The sequence below is a fragment of the Lithobates pipiens genome, unplaced genomic scaffold, assembly GCF_037356315.1.
Source record: "Lithobates pipiens isolate NorthernLeopardFrog02 unplaced genomic scaffold, aLitPip1_a1.2 Scaffold_22, whole genome shotgun sequence".
In the NCBI taxonomy this organism is placed as follows: domain Eukaryota; kingdom Metazoa; phylum Chordata; class Amphibia; order Anura; family Ranidae; genus Lithobates; species Lithobates pipiens.
In genome coordinates, this window is record NW_027507784.1 from 166,521,998 (window position 1) to 166,536,428 (window position 14,431).

General features: G+C 41.4%; 1 protein-coding gene across 1 annotated transcript in view; it reads right to left on the reverse strand.

Annotated features, from left to right (window-relative positions):
• Positions 1 to 717: 717 nt before the first annotated feature.
• The window catches only part of LOC143924327 (neurobeachin-like protein 1), a 305,361-nt gene continuing 291,647 nt past the window's right edge, over positions 718 to 14,431 (reverse strand). The window contains exons 53-56 of the mRNA XM_077448578.1: positions 13,180 to 13,341; positions 8,993 to 9,141; positions 7,701 to 7,836; positions 718 to 2,063 (exon numbers count right to left, since the gene is read on the reverse strand). Of these exons, the coding sequence (XP_077304704.1) occupies positions 1,965 to 2,063; positions 7,701 to 7,836; positions 8,993 to 9,141; positions 13,180 to 13,341 (546 nt within the window). The 3' untranslated portion in view covers positions 718 to 1,964. The remainder of the gene's footprint in view (positions 2,064 to 7,700; positions 7,837 to 8,992; positions 9,142 to 13,179; positions 13,342 to 14,431) is intronic.

The following is a 14,431-nucleotide window of genomic DNA, read 5'->3' on the forward strand; positions in this document are numbered from 1 at the left end:
TAAAAGTCTAACACATGTGGTATCACCGTACTCAGGAGGAGCAGCAGAATGTATTTTGGGGTTTCATTTGTGGAATGTATATGCCGTGTGAGAGAAATAGCCTGGTAAAATGACAATTTGGTGTGAAAAAAAATTAAAATAAAAAAAATCTTTATTTTGCAAAGAATTGTGGGAAAAAATTACAACTTCAAAAAACTAACCGTGCCACGTACTAAATACCTTGGAATGTCTACTTTCCAAAAAGGGGTCATTTGGGGGGTTTTTGTACATTACTGGCTTGTTAGGGTCTCCAGAAATGAGATAGACTGTCAGTACATCAGCTGTGATCAAATTGATACATTTTCAGTGATTGGCACCATAGCTTGTAGACCCTATAACTTTCACGCAGAATAAATAATATCCACTAATTTGGGTTATTTTTACTAAAGACATTTAGCAGTATACATTTTTGGCCAAATTTATGAAGAAAAATTACTTATTTGCAAAAAATTTTAATAGAAATGAAGAAAAATGCTTTTTTTTACAAAATTTTCGGTATTTTTTCATTAATAGCACAAAAAATAAAAAACGCAGAGGTGATCAAATACCACCAAAAGAAAGCTCTATTTGTGGGAAAAAAAGGACGAAAATTTCAGATGGGTACAGTGTTGCATGACCGAGTAATTGTCATTCAAATTGTGAGAGCACTGAAAGCTGAAAATTGGTCTGGTTATTAAGGGTGTTTAAGTGCCCAGTGGTCAAGTGGTTAATTACATGAATCCTAAAACAGTCCTGAACCAAGGTTAAGCTTGATTAGATGCAAACTTATCCCCCTTTGGAAATACTTGCAGGTAGACCTTTTTACCTACCAAATGATTTTAATTCTTTAAATACTGATGGTCAGATTTGTGAACTAGACACCACTGCTAATACAGCCAGGTCCTCGACCACAACTGCAGCAGTTGCACAACTTCTCATGAATGGATTACCTCTAGCCTGCTGGTCAGTGAAAGATGCACCAACAATGCTGATGACATTATTCTTCTCTTCTCCTTTAGTGCTGCCCCCTCTCAATACCAACTTGAGTGCTGCTGCACTTCCATAAAGGTACTTACACTTAATGCCATTAAAAATAAATTTAATGCACTAACTGGTGATGCTTATGATCTACCTAGAGTTTAATTTTAAAGTAGGGGGTTAAGCTATTGGCCACCTGCTTCTTCAATTCAGAAGACTGATTTTCTTTATGGTAAATTTCTCCATATGGACAAGAAGAGAGAATTGCCATGAAATAAATGAATATCAGCATCATGGTAAAGCAAAGCTGTCGAAAACAATCAAAAACGCAGATAATGATATACAATTCTGTGGTATCTTACATAAACATTTATAAAAAAAAAAAAGTCAAATGAAACGTGCATTTGAAAAAAAAAATATATAAAACACTTGATTGATTATGTTACAATCCAGTTACACATAAATAAACCTTTAACTGCATCTGCAGATTCTTATAGAACCGCTTATAATAAAAACTATAAATTAAATTTGTGAGTGCTTTGTTGCGATTCTGCTGAAGAAGGAATGTAGCCCCACTTCCCTGTAGTGTTTGGAAACCCTCTACAATAAAACGAGAAATATTACAGAGCATAGAAAGATGTAGTGCAATGAACAAAAGGAAGATATGGTGATTAGATGTTATCTGAGATTCATTCAGTGGGTTACTGTTCCGCTGCGAGACTTGCGTAAATTCCTGGCAGCAAAAGAGTTAAGCAGCAATTTAGTGTCGAAAATAATACGCTTGAATGTAGAGCCTCTGAAATCGGTGGTTTATACAAGCCAGCACTGTGTACAGTACAGGTAACATCAATGCAGCCGGAGGACTTCATTTCATTTTAAATAGAAGCATGTACCCTTGAAATTCACTTTGTGAAACCTCCATAAGGCATTGCGAAGAGGCTTGTCATTAAATTACTATCAGAGTGAAGTTAAGAATCTTGCGTGTTATATTCCGTCTCTCCAGAAGAAATCTGGCTAAGTCGTCTGCTAGAACCAAAAAGCTTTCGGGATATTTGACCTGACTTTGCCTAAAAAAAGAAAGCAAATTTGCTATTATATAGAACATATTATGTTATATAACATACAAGTCTTGCTAATTAATGCCAAATCTCACCACTTGAACTATTGAGTTTATATAATTTGTTTCTAGAGGTTTATACACATGATAATACAGGAACCTGTTGCAAGACAGATAGACACTTTAAAAAAAAATTTTTTTACAAATATTCAGTGCATGTTCACGTGTGTATGGTGACAATGGATAGTAAGCAACAAAAATACACATCATATGTTATGTATTTTTGAAGGAAAACTTGAAGGCTTTGGGCAAGTATTTTTTTAGTTAAGGATTTTAAATAAATATGTTTAATATAAAAAACTCACACATTTAGGGCTCATTCACACTAGAATGCAATGTGGGAGAGCATTTCAATCACACTGCCCTTGCAATTTGCTGCGGGGGTCAGTTCATAGTTACCAACACCCAAGCCCAGACTGGACATAGGGAACACCGGGCATCTGCCCAGTGGGCCACATGTTTTAAATTTGATCCGATGTTGAAACCATGCCACCACTCCATTCCATTCTGCCATCTTCTTCCAACTCCTAGGGGGCATGGCAATGCTGAGCGAGCGCCATTCAGCGCCAGCCATGGTTGCTCGGTGGCAGCTGCAAGGACCGCCCCCAGGGGCGGACTGACCATTTAGGCTCTCTGGCTGGCTGACCGCCCGAGGGCCAGAGCCAGTAGGAGGACCTATGAGAGGTTCCTAGGTGGATGGGGCAGGGTGCAGTCAGCCACGGGATGGATGGTGTCAACGCCTCCTGGTCCTGAGAGGAAAGCGAGGAACCGAGAGAGGCCGAGGAGGAGGAGGACACTTCCTGAACTAGGTAAGTGTTACTGGCTGTGACAGAGGGAGGAGGGGAGGGAGAGAGACTGGCAAGCATCTGAGAACCGGAGTGTGACAGCCTGCCTTCTACACAGACAGGGGAGAGACCACTCTGAGAGGAGACCTGTGTATGTGGGTGGTGGATGTACTGTACTTCATACAGTATAATGGTGGGACATAGCAGACACACTGATCAACCTCTTTCTCTCAAACCCCCCCTTCTCCCTACCCTCCCCTCTCTCACCCCCTCTTTCCCCTCCCTCTAACTCCCCTTCTCTCTCACACCCCTCTCTCTTACCCCCCCTCTCTTCCCTTCCTCCATCTCTCTCCTACTTTGCCTCCCCACCTCTCTCTCTCCCTCCTAGACATAGATATACGGCGGAACAAGATGATGTACCTAGTATGTGATCTGACACTTGCGTGTAGACAGTGCACACCACCGGCAACCCAGTCATGCTGTGAGTAAACACAGACATGAATTTACACCGGACAGAGCCCTGCCTGTGTAATAAGGCAGAGCTCTGTCCTGTCAGCGGGGAAGTAATAGATTTTCTTTACCTGCAAAGCAGGGCATAAAATCCACGACTTCCCTTAGTAAAAGCACCAATCACAGTACACACAAGCACTAGCTAGGCGCACATTTAACCCTTTGATTGCCCATGATGTTTAACCTCTTCCCAGCCAATGTCATATGGTGCATGTTTTTAGCACTGATCACTGTATTAGTGTCACTGGTTCCCACAAAGTGTCAGCTAGTGTCCAAATGTCTGCCGCAATATCACAGTCGCTGATCACCATCATTACTAGTAAAAATAACTAACAATTTCAGTATATATCCCATTTATATCCCATATTCCCGTTTGTAGACACTAATACTTTTACGCAAACCGATCAATATACACTTATTGGGATTTTTTTTTGCCAAAAACGTAGCAGAATGAATTTTTTACATATGCTTTTTAACAGAAAGTAAAAAATTATTTTATTTTTTGTTTATAACCCGAAAAAAAAAAAATCAGAGGTGATCAAATACCACCAAAAGAAAGCTCTATTTGAAAAAAAACCCATACATTTTATTTGGGAACAGCGGTGCATTACAGCGCAATTGTCAGTTAAAATAATGCAGTGCTATATCGCAAAAAAATGGCCTGGTCATGAATGGGGGTAAGTCTTCCAGAGGTCAAGTGGTTAAACTTGGAAGTGCCCAACAGCTTCTATAGAAAAAAAGCCTAATGGAAACTTCCATCAGGCTATGTCCGGTCTATGCAGCTTAGCTGCAATATGTAGGTGGGGTTTGTGTAGCTGTAGCTTGAGTGTGGGCAGTGACACAGGGGGCCCCTGTGATCTCCTACTGCCCCGGGGCTCCATGAGTTGTCAGTCCGTGCCTGATATGGCCTGCTTAATCTAAAATGCCTGGGCCTATTATTTGTCCCAGTCCGAGCCTGCCAACACCCCAAATACAAGTTACAAACACAGTCTGTTTGCCCACACTGGATTGCACTGTATAAAAGTACCATGCAATGCTCTTATCATGCGTTTAAAAAAGTATGGCATGCACTACTTTTGGTGTGGTGCAATTTCAGCCCATTCAAAATAAATGAGCTGAAATCACACTGCACAGGACTGCATGTGAATTGCACAGGAACTGCACAGCGGTTAAGATTAGGCTGCTAAATGTACAATACATTTGGGATAAAACTTTATAAATTCCCATTTTCACATAATTAAATAAAGTTAAAATTCACCCTTTTTCAGTTAAAGTTGAAATCCAGGTATGGGGTTTCATGCATGGTTACCTTTTTTCCAGCCTGGGCAATCTAAGTATACATATTCCATACCTGTGAAAGCAAAGATTTACTGTAGTAACCGCTGCTACTACAGTGATCCTTGCTATTTTCCGGATCCAGTGCTGAGCGGCTACCTTGCTTTAAATAACCTCAGGAGGTAACTCACTTAATACAGACGCCATTCAGAGAACACCTTGTATTTTTCTCAATAAATACAAAGTGTTCTTTGATTGGACAAGGTGAAGATTGGGATGCCACTGTCATACCACTCCACTTCATCCAATCAGAGAATGCTCTGCATTATTGAGAAAAATGCAAGCTGTCCTCTGAATGGCCCCTGTGGCCGACCCCTTGAGGTAACTATGCAGCAGGGCACACAGAAGACAGTAAGGATAACTCTAGTACACTGGATGTTATAAAAATGCCAGTAGCGTTAGCTGTAGAATGCGTTCTTCAGTTTTGTTGCAAAACTATACTCCCACAAAAGCTTATGGCTCAAAAATGCTGAAACAGTGCCTTGAAAAAGTATTCACACTGCTTGAAAATTTTCCACATTTTGTCATGTTACACCTTAAAAACGTAAATGTATTTTATGTGATAGACCAACACAAAGTGGCACATAATTGTGAAGTTGAAGAAAAATAATAAAGAGTCAATACTTTGTAGAACCACCTTTCACTGCAATTACAGCTGCAACGTCTTTTTGGGGATGTCTCTACCAGCTTTGCACATCTATAGAGTGAAATTTTTGCCCATTCTTCTTCGCAAAATAGCTCAACCTCTGTCAGATTGGATGGAGAGCATTTGTGAACAGCAATTTTCAAGTCTTGACGCAGATTCTCAATTGGGTTTAGATCTGGACTTTGACTGGGCCATTCTAACACATGAATATGCCTTGATCTAAATTCTAAACCATTCCATTGTAGCTCTGGCTATATGTTTAGGGTGATTGTCCTGCTGAAAGGTGAACTCCCGCCCCAGTCTCAGGTCTTTTGCAGACAGGTTTTCTTCTAAGATGGCTCCAGCAACTCTGACCAGCTTCCCTATCCATGCTGAAGAAAAGCATCCCCACATCATGATGCTGCCACCACAATGTTTCACGGTGGGGATGGCGTTTTCAGGGTAATGTGCAGTGCAGTGCAGTTTTCCGTCATACATTGCATTTTTCTTTTAGGCTAAAAAGTAAAATTTTGGTCTCATCAGATCAAACACACTTTCTTCTACATGCTTGCTGTGTCCCCCACATGGCTTCTCGCAAACTGCAAATGGGAATTTTATGGCTTTCTTTCAACAATGGCTTTCTTCTTGCCACTCTTCTATTAAGGCCAGATTTGTGAAGTACATGACTAAAGCCGTGTACACACGGGCGGACTGTCTGGCCAACTAAGTCCGTCAGACAATCCGACAGACAGTCCGTCCTACTTTTGAATGAACGGACTTGACCACACACGATGAACAGACAGTCCGTTGAAAGCTTGCGCGATGACGTGTACAGCACGTACGACGGGACTGGAAATACGACGTCCAATACACTGCAATGCAACCTTCGGCCGTGTAAATCCTTTCTGAGCATGCGCCATACTTAGTCCGTCCAACTTGCCTACTCACGAGCGGACTGTCCGCTGAAACCAAAGTTGGACGGACAATATTACGGAAATTCCGAAAGACTTAGTCCGCCAGACTGTCCGCTGAAAAAGTCCGCTGAAGCCCACACACGAGCGGACTGTCCGCTGAAATGTGTTTCAGCGGACTAAGTTGGACAGACAGTCCGCCCGTGTGTACGCGGCCTAATAGTTGTCCCGTGGACAGATTCTCCCACCTGAGCTGTGGATCTCTGTAGATCCAAGAGTCACCATTGGCTGCCTCTCTGATTAATGCTCTCCTTGCCCAGCCTGTCAGTTTAGGTGGATGGCGATGTCTTGGTAGGTTTGCAGTTGTGCCATACTCTTTCCATTTTGGAATGATGGATTGAACAGTGCTCCGTGACATGTTTAAAGCTTGGGATATTTTTTTATAACCTAACCCTGCTTTAAACTTCTCCACAACTTTATCCGTGACCTGTCTGGTGTGTCCCTTGGTCATCATGGTGCTGTGTGTTCACTAAGGTTCTCTAACAAACCTCTGAGGGATTCACCGAACAGCTGTATTCATACTGAGATTAAATTAAACACTGGAGGATTCTAATAATTAGGTGACTTCTGAAGGCAATTGGTTACACTAAATGTTAGTTAGGGGTCTCACAGGAAAGGAGGCTGAATACAAATGCATGCCACAGTTTTCAGATATTTGTAAAAAAAAAAATGTAATACCATTTATCATTTTCCTTCCTCTTGACAATTATGTGCCATTTTGTGTTGGTGTATCATATAAAATCCCATTAATCTACCATTTACGTTTTTGGTTGTAACACAACAAAATGCAGAAAATTTCAATGGGTATGAATACTTTTTCAAGGCACTGTAAATGCCGAATAGCCATGTTTTCCAACTTTTATCAGAGTTAGAACGTTTTTACAGTAGAAAAACTCCTCTCAAAACCCACTAGTTCTGGAGGGGGGTTTCCAGACAGAAAATGCCCCTGCTAAAAACTGCTGATAACAGCCTATGTGTGCATGGATACATGGGATAACATGTTGGGGAATTTATTGGCTGTAGAAAAAATATCTGCAGCCAAAAACAGCAGCTGTAAAAACGTCCAATGTGCATGAGGCCTTACACTGGACATATGCAAAATAAAAAAATAAAACACACACACACTTGGAGTTCAGCTTTAAGAATCTCAACTATCGCAGTAAAAATGCCTCATTGTCTGAGCTGGACACTACTGACCTTAATGGATTTTGTGCACTGGAAGGTATTTATGCATTGCCTTAGATCACCGTTTCTGAATAGATTCCATTTGGTTCAGACATGTCTTTGGATTATGACTCAAAATAAACAAAAAACCCCAGTACATTTTGTTCTTAGCCGGGTTCACATACAAATATACATACCTCTGCTGGTTTACCAACACCAACAATGATGAGTTTACCATCCTCCAGTCCGACCAGAATGTGGCTATTCTCCTTTGTCACAGAAACACAGTGGATAGGAACTCGCATGGTGAGAGGTGCGACACTGAGACTCAAGCTGTGAACAAAATAAAGTCAACTTAAGTAACTCACGCAGCTAAACGGATAATAACGTCTTTTTTTTTTTTTTTCTAAAAAACATGTCATACTTACCTGCTCTGTGCAATGGTTTTACACAGAGCAGCCTGGATCCTCCTCTTTTAGGGTCCCACGCCGACGCTCCTGGTCCCTCCCTCCTGCTGGATGCCCCCACAGCAAGCAGCTTGCTGTGGGGGCACCCAAGCAGACGTCCTCCCGACCCAAGGTCCTGTGAGCCCATTCACACACAGAGCCGCGACTTGGCCTCGCCCCCTCTGTCTCCCGATTGGCTCATTGGCAGTGATTGACAGCCAATGGCTCCCGCTGCTGCCAAAAGCCAATCAGGAGTGAGAGTCCCTGAAGAGACAAGGCTCTGATGGACATCACTGGGTCAAGAGAGGGCTTAGGTAAGTATTAGGGAAGGCTGCTGCACACAGGTTTTCTACCTTCATGCATAGAATGCATGAAGGTAAAAAACCTTCACCATTTACATCCACCTAACGTGACACCAGAGCTGATGGGAGAAGGACAGGGGAGGGGAAAACAGGAATGCTGTGCACTTGCCCTAGCTGCTCCTTATGTTATCAGTTGTTAGGAAGCAGACAGCTGGCCTGCATGTGCTCATGGTTGTAATGCTGTACAATAAAACCTGTGGCTTTCTGTAACAAAAAAGGGCAGGCTTGATCCACCCACCAGTTTGACAATTTTTGGGCAACTTGGGGAATTTTTTTAGGCGTTTTTCCACTCCTGAAGAACTCAAATGGCACCTCAGTTGAAAAAGGCTGATCAAGTGATATAGTAGGAATGGGTCTCGTGCATTGAAGAGAATTTTTTTTCCAACTGTAGAGGCTCGGATCTGTTCAGGTTCTTCTCAGAAGTCTTTTGTTTATATAATCAGATCACTTAATTGTTGATAAAAACAAAAACAAAAACAAAAAAAACAAAACATATGGGCCCTCTCAGAGTACATTCTATACTATAGATTTCCTTTACACACATGTGCAATATTATTTGCCATTATCACAAAAAAGAACCCTTATCTCTATTCCAGATAAACATCATTCCCACAAACACTTGTAAATTATCACAACTTTTATTTTATGACTGAAATTACTTTGCATGGAAAATCAGAATACCTGTATAGATCACGTATTGAAAGAAGTCCCTGGCGACTGCCAGTCACAATGTTCTCCACAGTCACACACATGTCCAGTATCTGCTCCTTCAGACTCTCAGAGCCTAGGTACTTTCCATTTACACTGTACAGATGTAAGGCATTCCTGTTCTGTAATCAGAAATACACACAAATATTAAACCACAGCCCACTGCCATTAAGCAAGAACAAAGTAAAATTGTGCTCCAATATATTGATGAGGCTGTGTAGGAAATTGTCAAAATAATGGATTTAAATTGTGTCACTGAAAATTGAAGCAGCCATATGAACTCCAAATGTACCTTACAGCTATGCTTCTAGTTTGGGATGGATGCAAAAAGAATATTACAGGGACTCACATTCTTATTTTTTCTGGCAAAAACAGTTTCTCTCCAGATCCTCTACAGTGCTTACCATATGGCTGAAGCCCTCGGCAACTGGTTATATAAACTATGTTAAAGGCAGGGTCAAGGTTCCAAGTGGATGATCCTTCCTTCCAGCAGACATCATGTGACCAAGCGTCTAGGTCCTCAGACTTATGGAAAACACCGAAGGGAGAGCTTGGTAGAGACTTTTCTCAAGTCATCATAGTGGAGTGTCGCCTGCAGTCGCGTTTCATTGTCTTTCCCTCCATATAGCATTGAGGAAGCATTTCCCTACTGCTGCTTCTTGCTTGCATAGTTGTAAAGTATCTGGGTCTACTCATGGACACAGCTCAGGCTAGAGCGCATCTTCCACAAGAGAAAATTTAGAGTCTATAGTCTTAAGAGTCATCCAACTCTGTGCAGGAGAGTCCTGGGTGAGATGGTAGCCTCTTTCAAGACAGTTCCATGTGCCCAGTTTCACTCCAGGCCTCTACAACACAACATTCTGTTGACATAGGGCAAGTTAATTCAATCTCTGTACAGACCAATTTGTTTTTCACCGAGTACTAGGTTGTCCCTTGCTTGGTGGCTCAGAAATCTTGCTCTGGATTTGGGAAGTCTTTCCTTCCCATCTTTTGGATGGCACATGACATATGCCAGCACAGGGGTTGTGAAGTAATCCTCAAGGAGTCCCAGCTCCCAATCAGCTTTCCGTCTCCAGTTTGACTGTCTCTACAGCATTGAGCCATTCCACTGGAGGGCCACCTGATCCAAATTTAGTCAGACAACACCACACCATTGTCATACATCAATCATCAGTGAGGTACCATAGGTCTTCCCACAGCACAGGAGGTAGACTAGATGCTGTTCTGGTCAGCCATGTACATTCCAGATAATTATCAGGCAGATTTCCTTAGCCAGTAAAGCCTTGACCCAGGGGAGTGGTCCCAAAGGTGTTCCATGACCTGTGTCATAGGTTGGGGACACTGGATGTGGACCTTCTGGCTTCCAAGTTCAATGACAAAATGGACAGCATCAGAGGCGAACAGCACTCTTCCAGACTTGAGCCTCTACTCCACTGCAGACACTCTGGGTGCCGGCATAAGAGCCTGTCTGTGCTCATCATCCATGGCACTAGTCATTATTATTATTATTCAGGATTTATATAGCGCCAACAGTTTGCGCAGCGCTTTACAATATGAGGGCAGACAGTACACTTACAATACAAATCAATACAGTAGGGATCAGAGGGCCCTGCTCGTTAGAGCTTACAATCTAGAAGGGAGGGTCAAGTCATCAGGAACTGCACACCAGTATCCACTTCTTGATACTCTTATTAATCCATGAACAGCGTTACCACATACAAAATGCCCTCCTCCCCTCAACACGTTTTTCCCTAATAGGCTTATTTATAGGGATAAAGATGGCCAGGGAGGGGATGTGACTTACTAGAAGTTCTATTAAAGCAACAGAAATGTGAGTGTTCTAAAGAGTGTCATGACATTTGTTGCACTATGTTGCCCCCTACTGGGCATTCCAATTGCAGCTATATCATACCTGATCTAAGGTGGAACCTTAAGAAGAATATATAGATAGATGTGCGGGCACTTTTCAATTCAAACTTCATATTCCAAACATGAATAATCTGATGTTTAAATATGCTTATTCATAATGAACAAATTATACCACAGTAAGAGATGTGGCCCTAAACATTAAACTGCTGCCACTCAAGATAATACTGAATCAATTTCCTCAACTATATCATATTCATATATTATCTAGTATTTCAAACATCATAATTACCGTATTCATCAGCGGATAACTCGCAATTTTCCCCCCTGAAAACGGGTTAAACCGTGCCTACGTGTTATACGCCGATATTTTTATTTTATTTTTTTACCAATTGGGGAGGGGATTGGGTGGTCTGCCCCGGATGTCACCCATTGGGAGGGTGTCGGACCGCCTGGCCCTGGGACAGCGCTTCCATACTTTAAAAAGTTAGGAAAATATTACTGACAGCCCTTTCTCATATACCGCTCCTCCTGTGTCATTCTCAATGTAAATGGGAGCCTGTAATACCTCAAGTAACGCCACTCGTTCTGGCCGCTCTCCTCCACCTGCTCTGCCTTCTCCTCGAGTATAGCGTTTCATTGGAGGAGAGCAGCAATGTGACTATTAATAAAACAGCAGAGGAGAGTCACATGACTGTGTCCACAAGACAGCGGCATTAATTGAGGTATATAGAAGCTTTTATTTACAATAAGAGTGACACAGGAGGAGCGGAATATGAGAAAGTGCTGTCAGTAATATTTTCTTAATTTTTTAAAGTATGCTGGCAGCGCTGTCCCAGGAGACTGGGGGTCGCCTGGGAGTTCAGAGGGTCTTTATAATGAAAGGAGTCTATGTAGTGTGCTGGGAAAGGGGTCTGTGTGCTGTGCAGGGGACCCGTGTGCTGTGAAATTTTTTTTTCCTGAAACTTGCCTCCCAAAATTAGAGTGGGTGTTAGACGCCTATGCTTATTATACGCCTGTTCTTATTATATGCAGATGAATATGGTAATTGTCTTTTTTGTATTGGGATGTTTGTAATAATGGATAAGTACATGAATAGGATATACATGAAGAGAAGGCATTGAGTTCAGTATAGTGATTTCATGTTTAGGGGTATAAGTGCTACTATGGTATTTGTTCATTAAATGAACAGATTACTCAGGAAAAATTTTGATGGTTCAGCATCACACAACACCTAACAAAGATGGCACCTCATCCCTGAAAATTTGAAACATAAATCAAAGGACAGGAAGGGAAATTAGGGATTTTCGCGGTGCAAGTTAACAAAGTACAATTAATTAAAGTACAAAATTTGTAGTACAAAAATTTATTAAGTTTGAAGTTAAAATCAGTAGCAATATATGCTTAAAAGATACAGAATAATGCAATACAGTAGTTGTTCTCGTCAAGCACACATAGTCCCGACATGTTTCGCATTGGATTGCTTCTTCAGGGGATGTGTGAATGTTTGAACAAAGTCTAAACCAAAAATAGACCTGGGCTATTGTCCATGTTTCTTTTTGTATGTCTGCATTGAATTCTATGCTTTGGGATGCTAATGTGTAATTCTTAGTGTATGCCTATATGCTTGAGTGTTTGTGTTTTTATAACACTCAGTTTTTGATGTACACACCACCCTTTTGAGATATACTTTCTTACTACAAATTTTGTACTTTAATTAATTGTACTTTGTTAACTTGCACCGCGAAAATCCCTAATTTCCCTTCCTGTCCTTTGATTTATGTAACAGATTACTCAGGTTTAGAATATGAAGGTCAAATTGAAACATGCTTACAGATCTATACATTTCTCTTAAGGTTTCACCTTAGATTGGGTATGTTAAACTGACCAAAGATTGTTTGAAATCCAGCCAGTCCCTATTGAACCGGCTGAATTTTGATCCATCTACGGCCACTCCCATTTGAAAGGAGCTAGTCTAGTAAGAACTAAAAAATATGTGTTTGATCGGCACATGCAGCGAATCGGCTGCAGCACTGATCAGTGTATTTTGGCAGCAGAGGTGTTCCGCTATCAGAATACAATAACAGCAGAGAGGATTCTTTCATCCATGCGTGTCCCTCAAGAACTCCAGTAAAAGTATTTTACGATAAGTGCGAAAATCCTATTTTTTAGGTGCTAGCGTGAATTTAGGAAATAACTTTATTGGTTTTATAATCAATACATAACTGCATTAATTGGCGTTTTTTATATCTGCCTGAAAGTTCAGCTTTAATTAGTAATACGTAATAACGTACCTTAAGGGTTCCTTTGCCTTCCAGGCTGCTGTGGATGACAATATGTCCATCCCAGGACACAGCTAAATTGGGAATAGTCATGACAAGGGAACTATCGCTTGGTGGCTTCAGTGTCCTCATGTACTGGCCTCGTCGGATTGTATGGATAATCACTATTCCATCCTGTCACAAAGGCAAAATTAATTCAATTTTCTTTTAGTACACCAGGGTGTGAAAATGGATCATGCTCTTAGTAAAATATCTAAATGAATGATTTATTAAAACCCAAGTGAATGGTGACTTTTTCAGCTAAAAACATTTCAGATGCATTAGAGCAAAAGATGCTCAAAGTGTTAAGCCGCATACACATGATCGGAATTCCGGCCAGAAAAAGACCGATGGGAGCTTTTCATCTGAAAATGCGACCGTGTGTATGCTCCATCGGAATTTAGCTGTCCGAATTTCCGCCAGCCAAAAATTTATAGCATGTTCTCAATTTTCCCGATGGAAAAAATTTCTATAGGTAATTCTGATCGTGTGTATGCAATTCTGACACGCCAAAAATCACGCATGCTCAGATTCAACTACGAGACAGAAGCTATTGGCTACTGGCTATTGAACTTCCTTTTTCTAGTCACGTCGTAAGTATTGTACGTCACCGCGTTATAAATGATCGGAATTTGATGTGACGTGTGTAGGCAAGACAACTTGAGCCAAATTCCGGCGGAATTCCGTCGGGAAAACCATCAGAGCTTTTTCCGACGAGAATTCCGATCGTGTGTATGCGGCATTAGAGTTCATTTCCTTTGGAAAGCATCTGTAAGAGCTAGAGCTAACCAGTAAGCAGGGAATGTGAACCTCACTGATTGCAGAACTTTAGGAGCAGATGCGTGTCATACCTGCAGAGAGACCACTGCTTCCACATAGAGAGCAAGGGTCTATTTCTGCAGCATACTGGCGGGGAGAGGCTTTCTTTTTCAGACTGTAAAACTTTGGGCACCTTTTGTTTTGATGCTGCTAAACGTGTTAAGCAAAATTTAAAGGATAAGTTCACCTTTCGACAAAAAAAATAATAAAGGCACTGTTTTTGCAGGTAAAAAATGTGCGTTTATAATTTTTTGTTACAGGAGACTGTGAAGCACTGCGCCAGCAACCAGCAGATCACTGATGCCATGCATGTCTCCTGCAGACCTGTCACCTCGTACGAGCAAGCGAAAACATGCTGACAGGAAGAATCAATGAACTACCACAGCGTCATGATAGTTCATTAGAA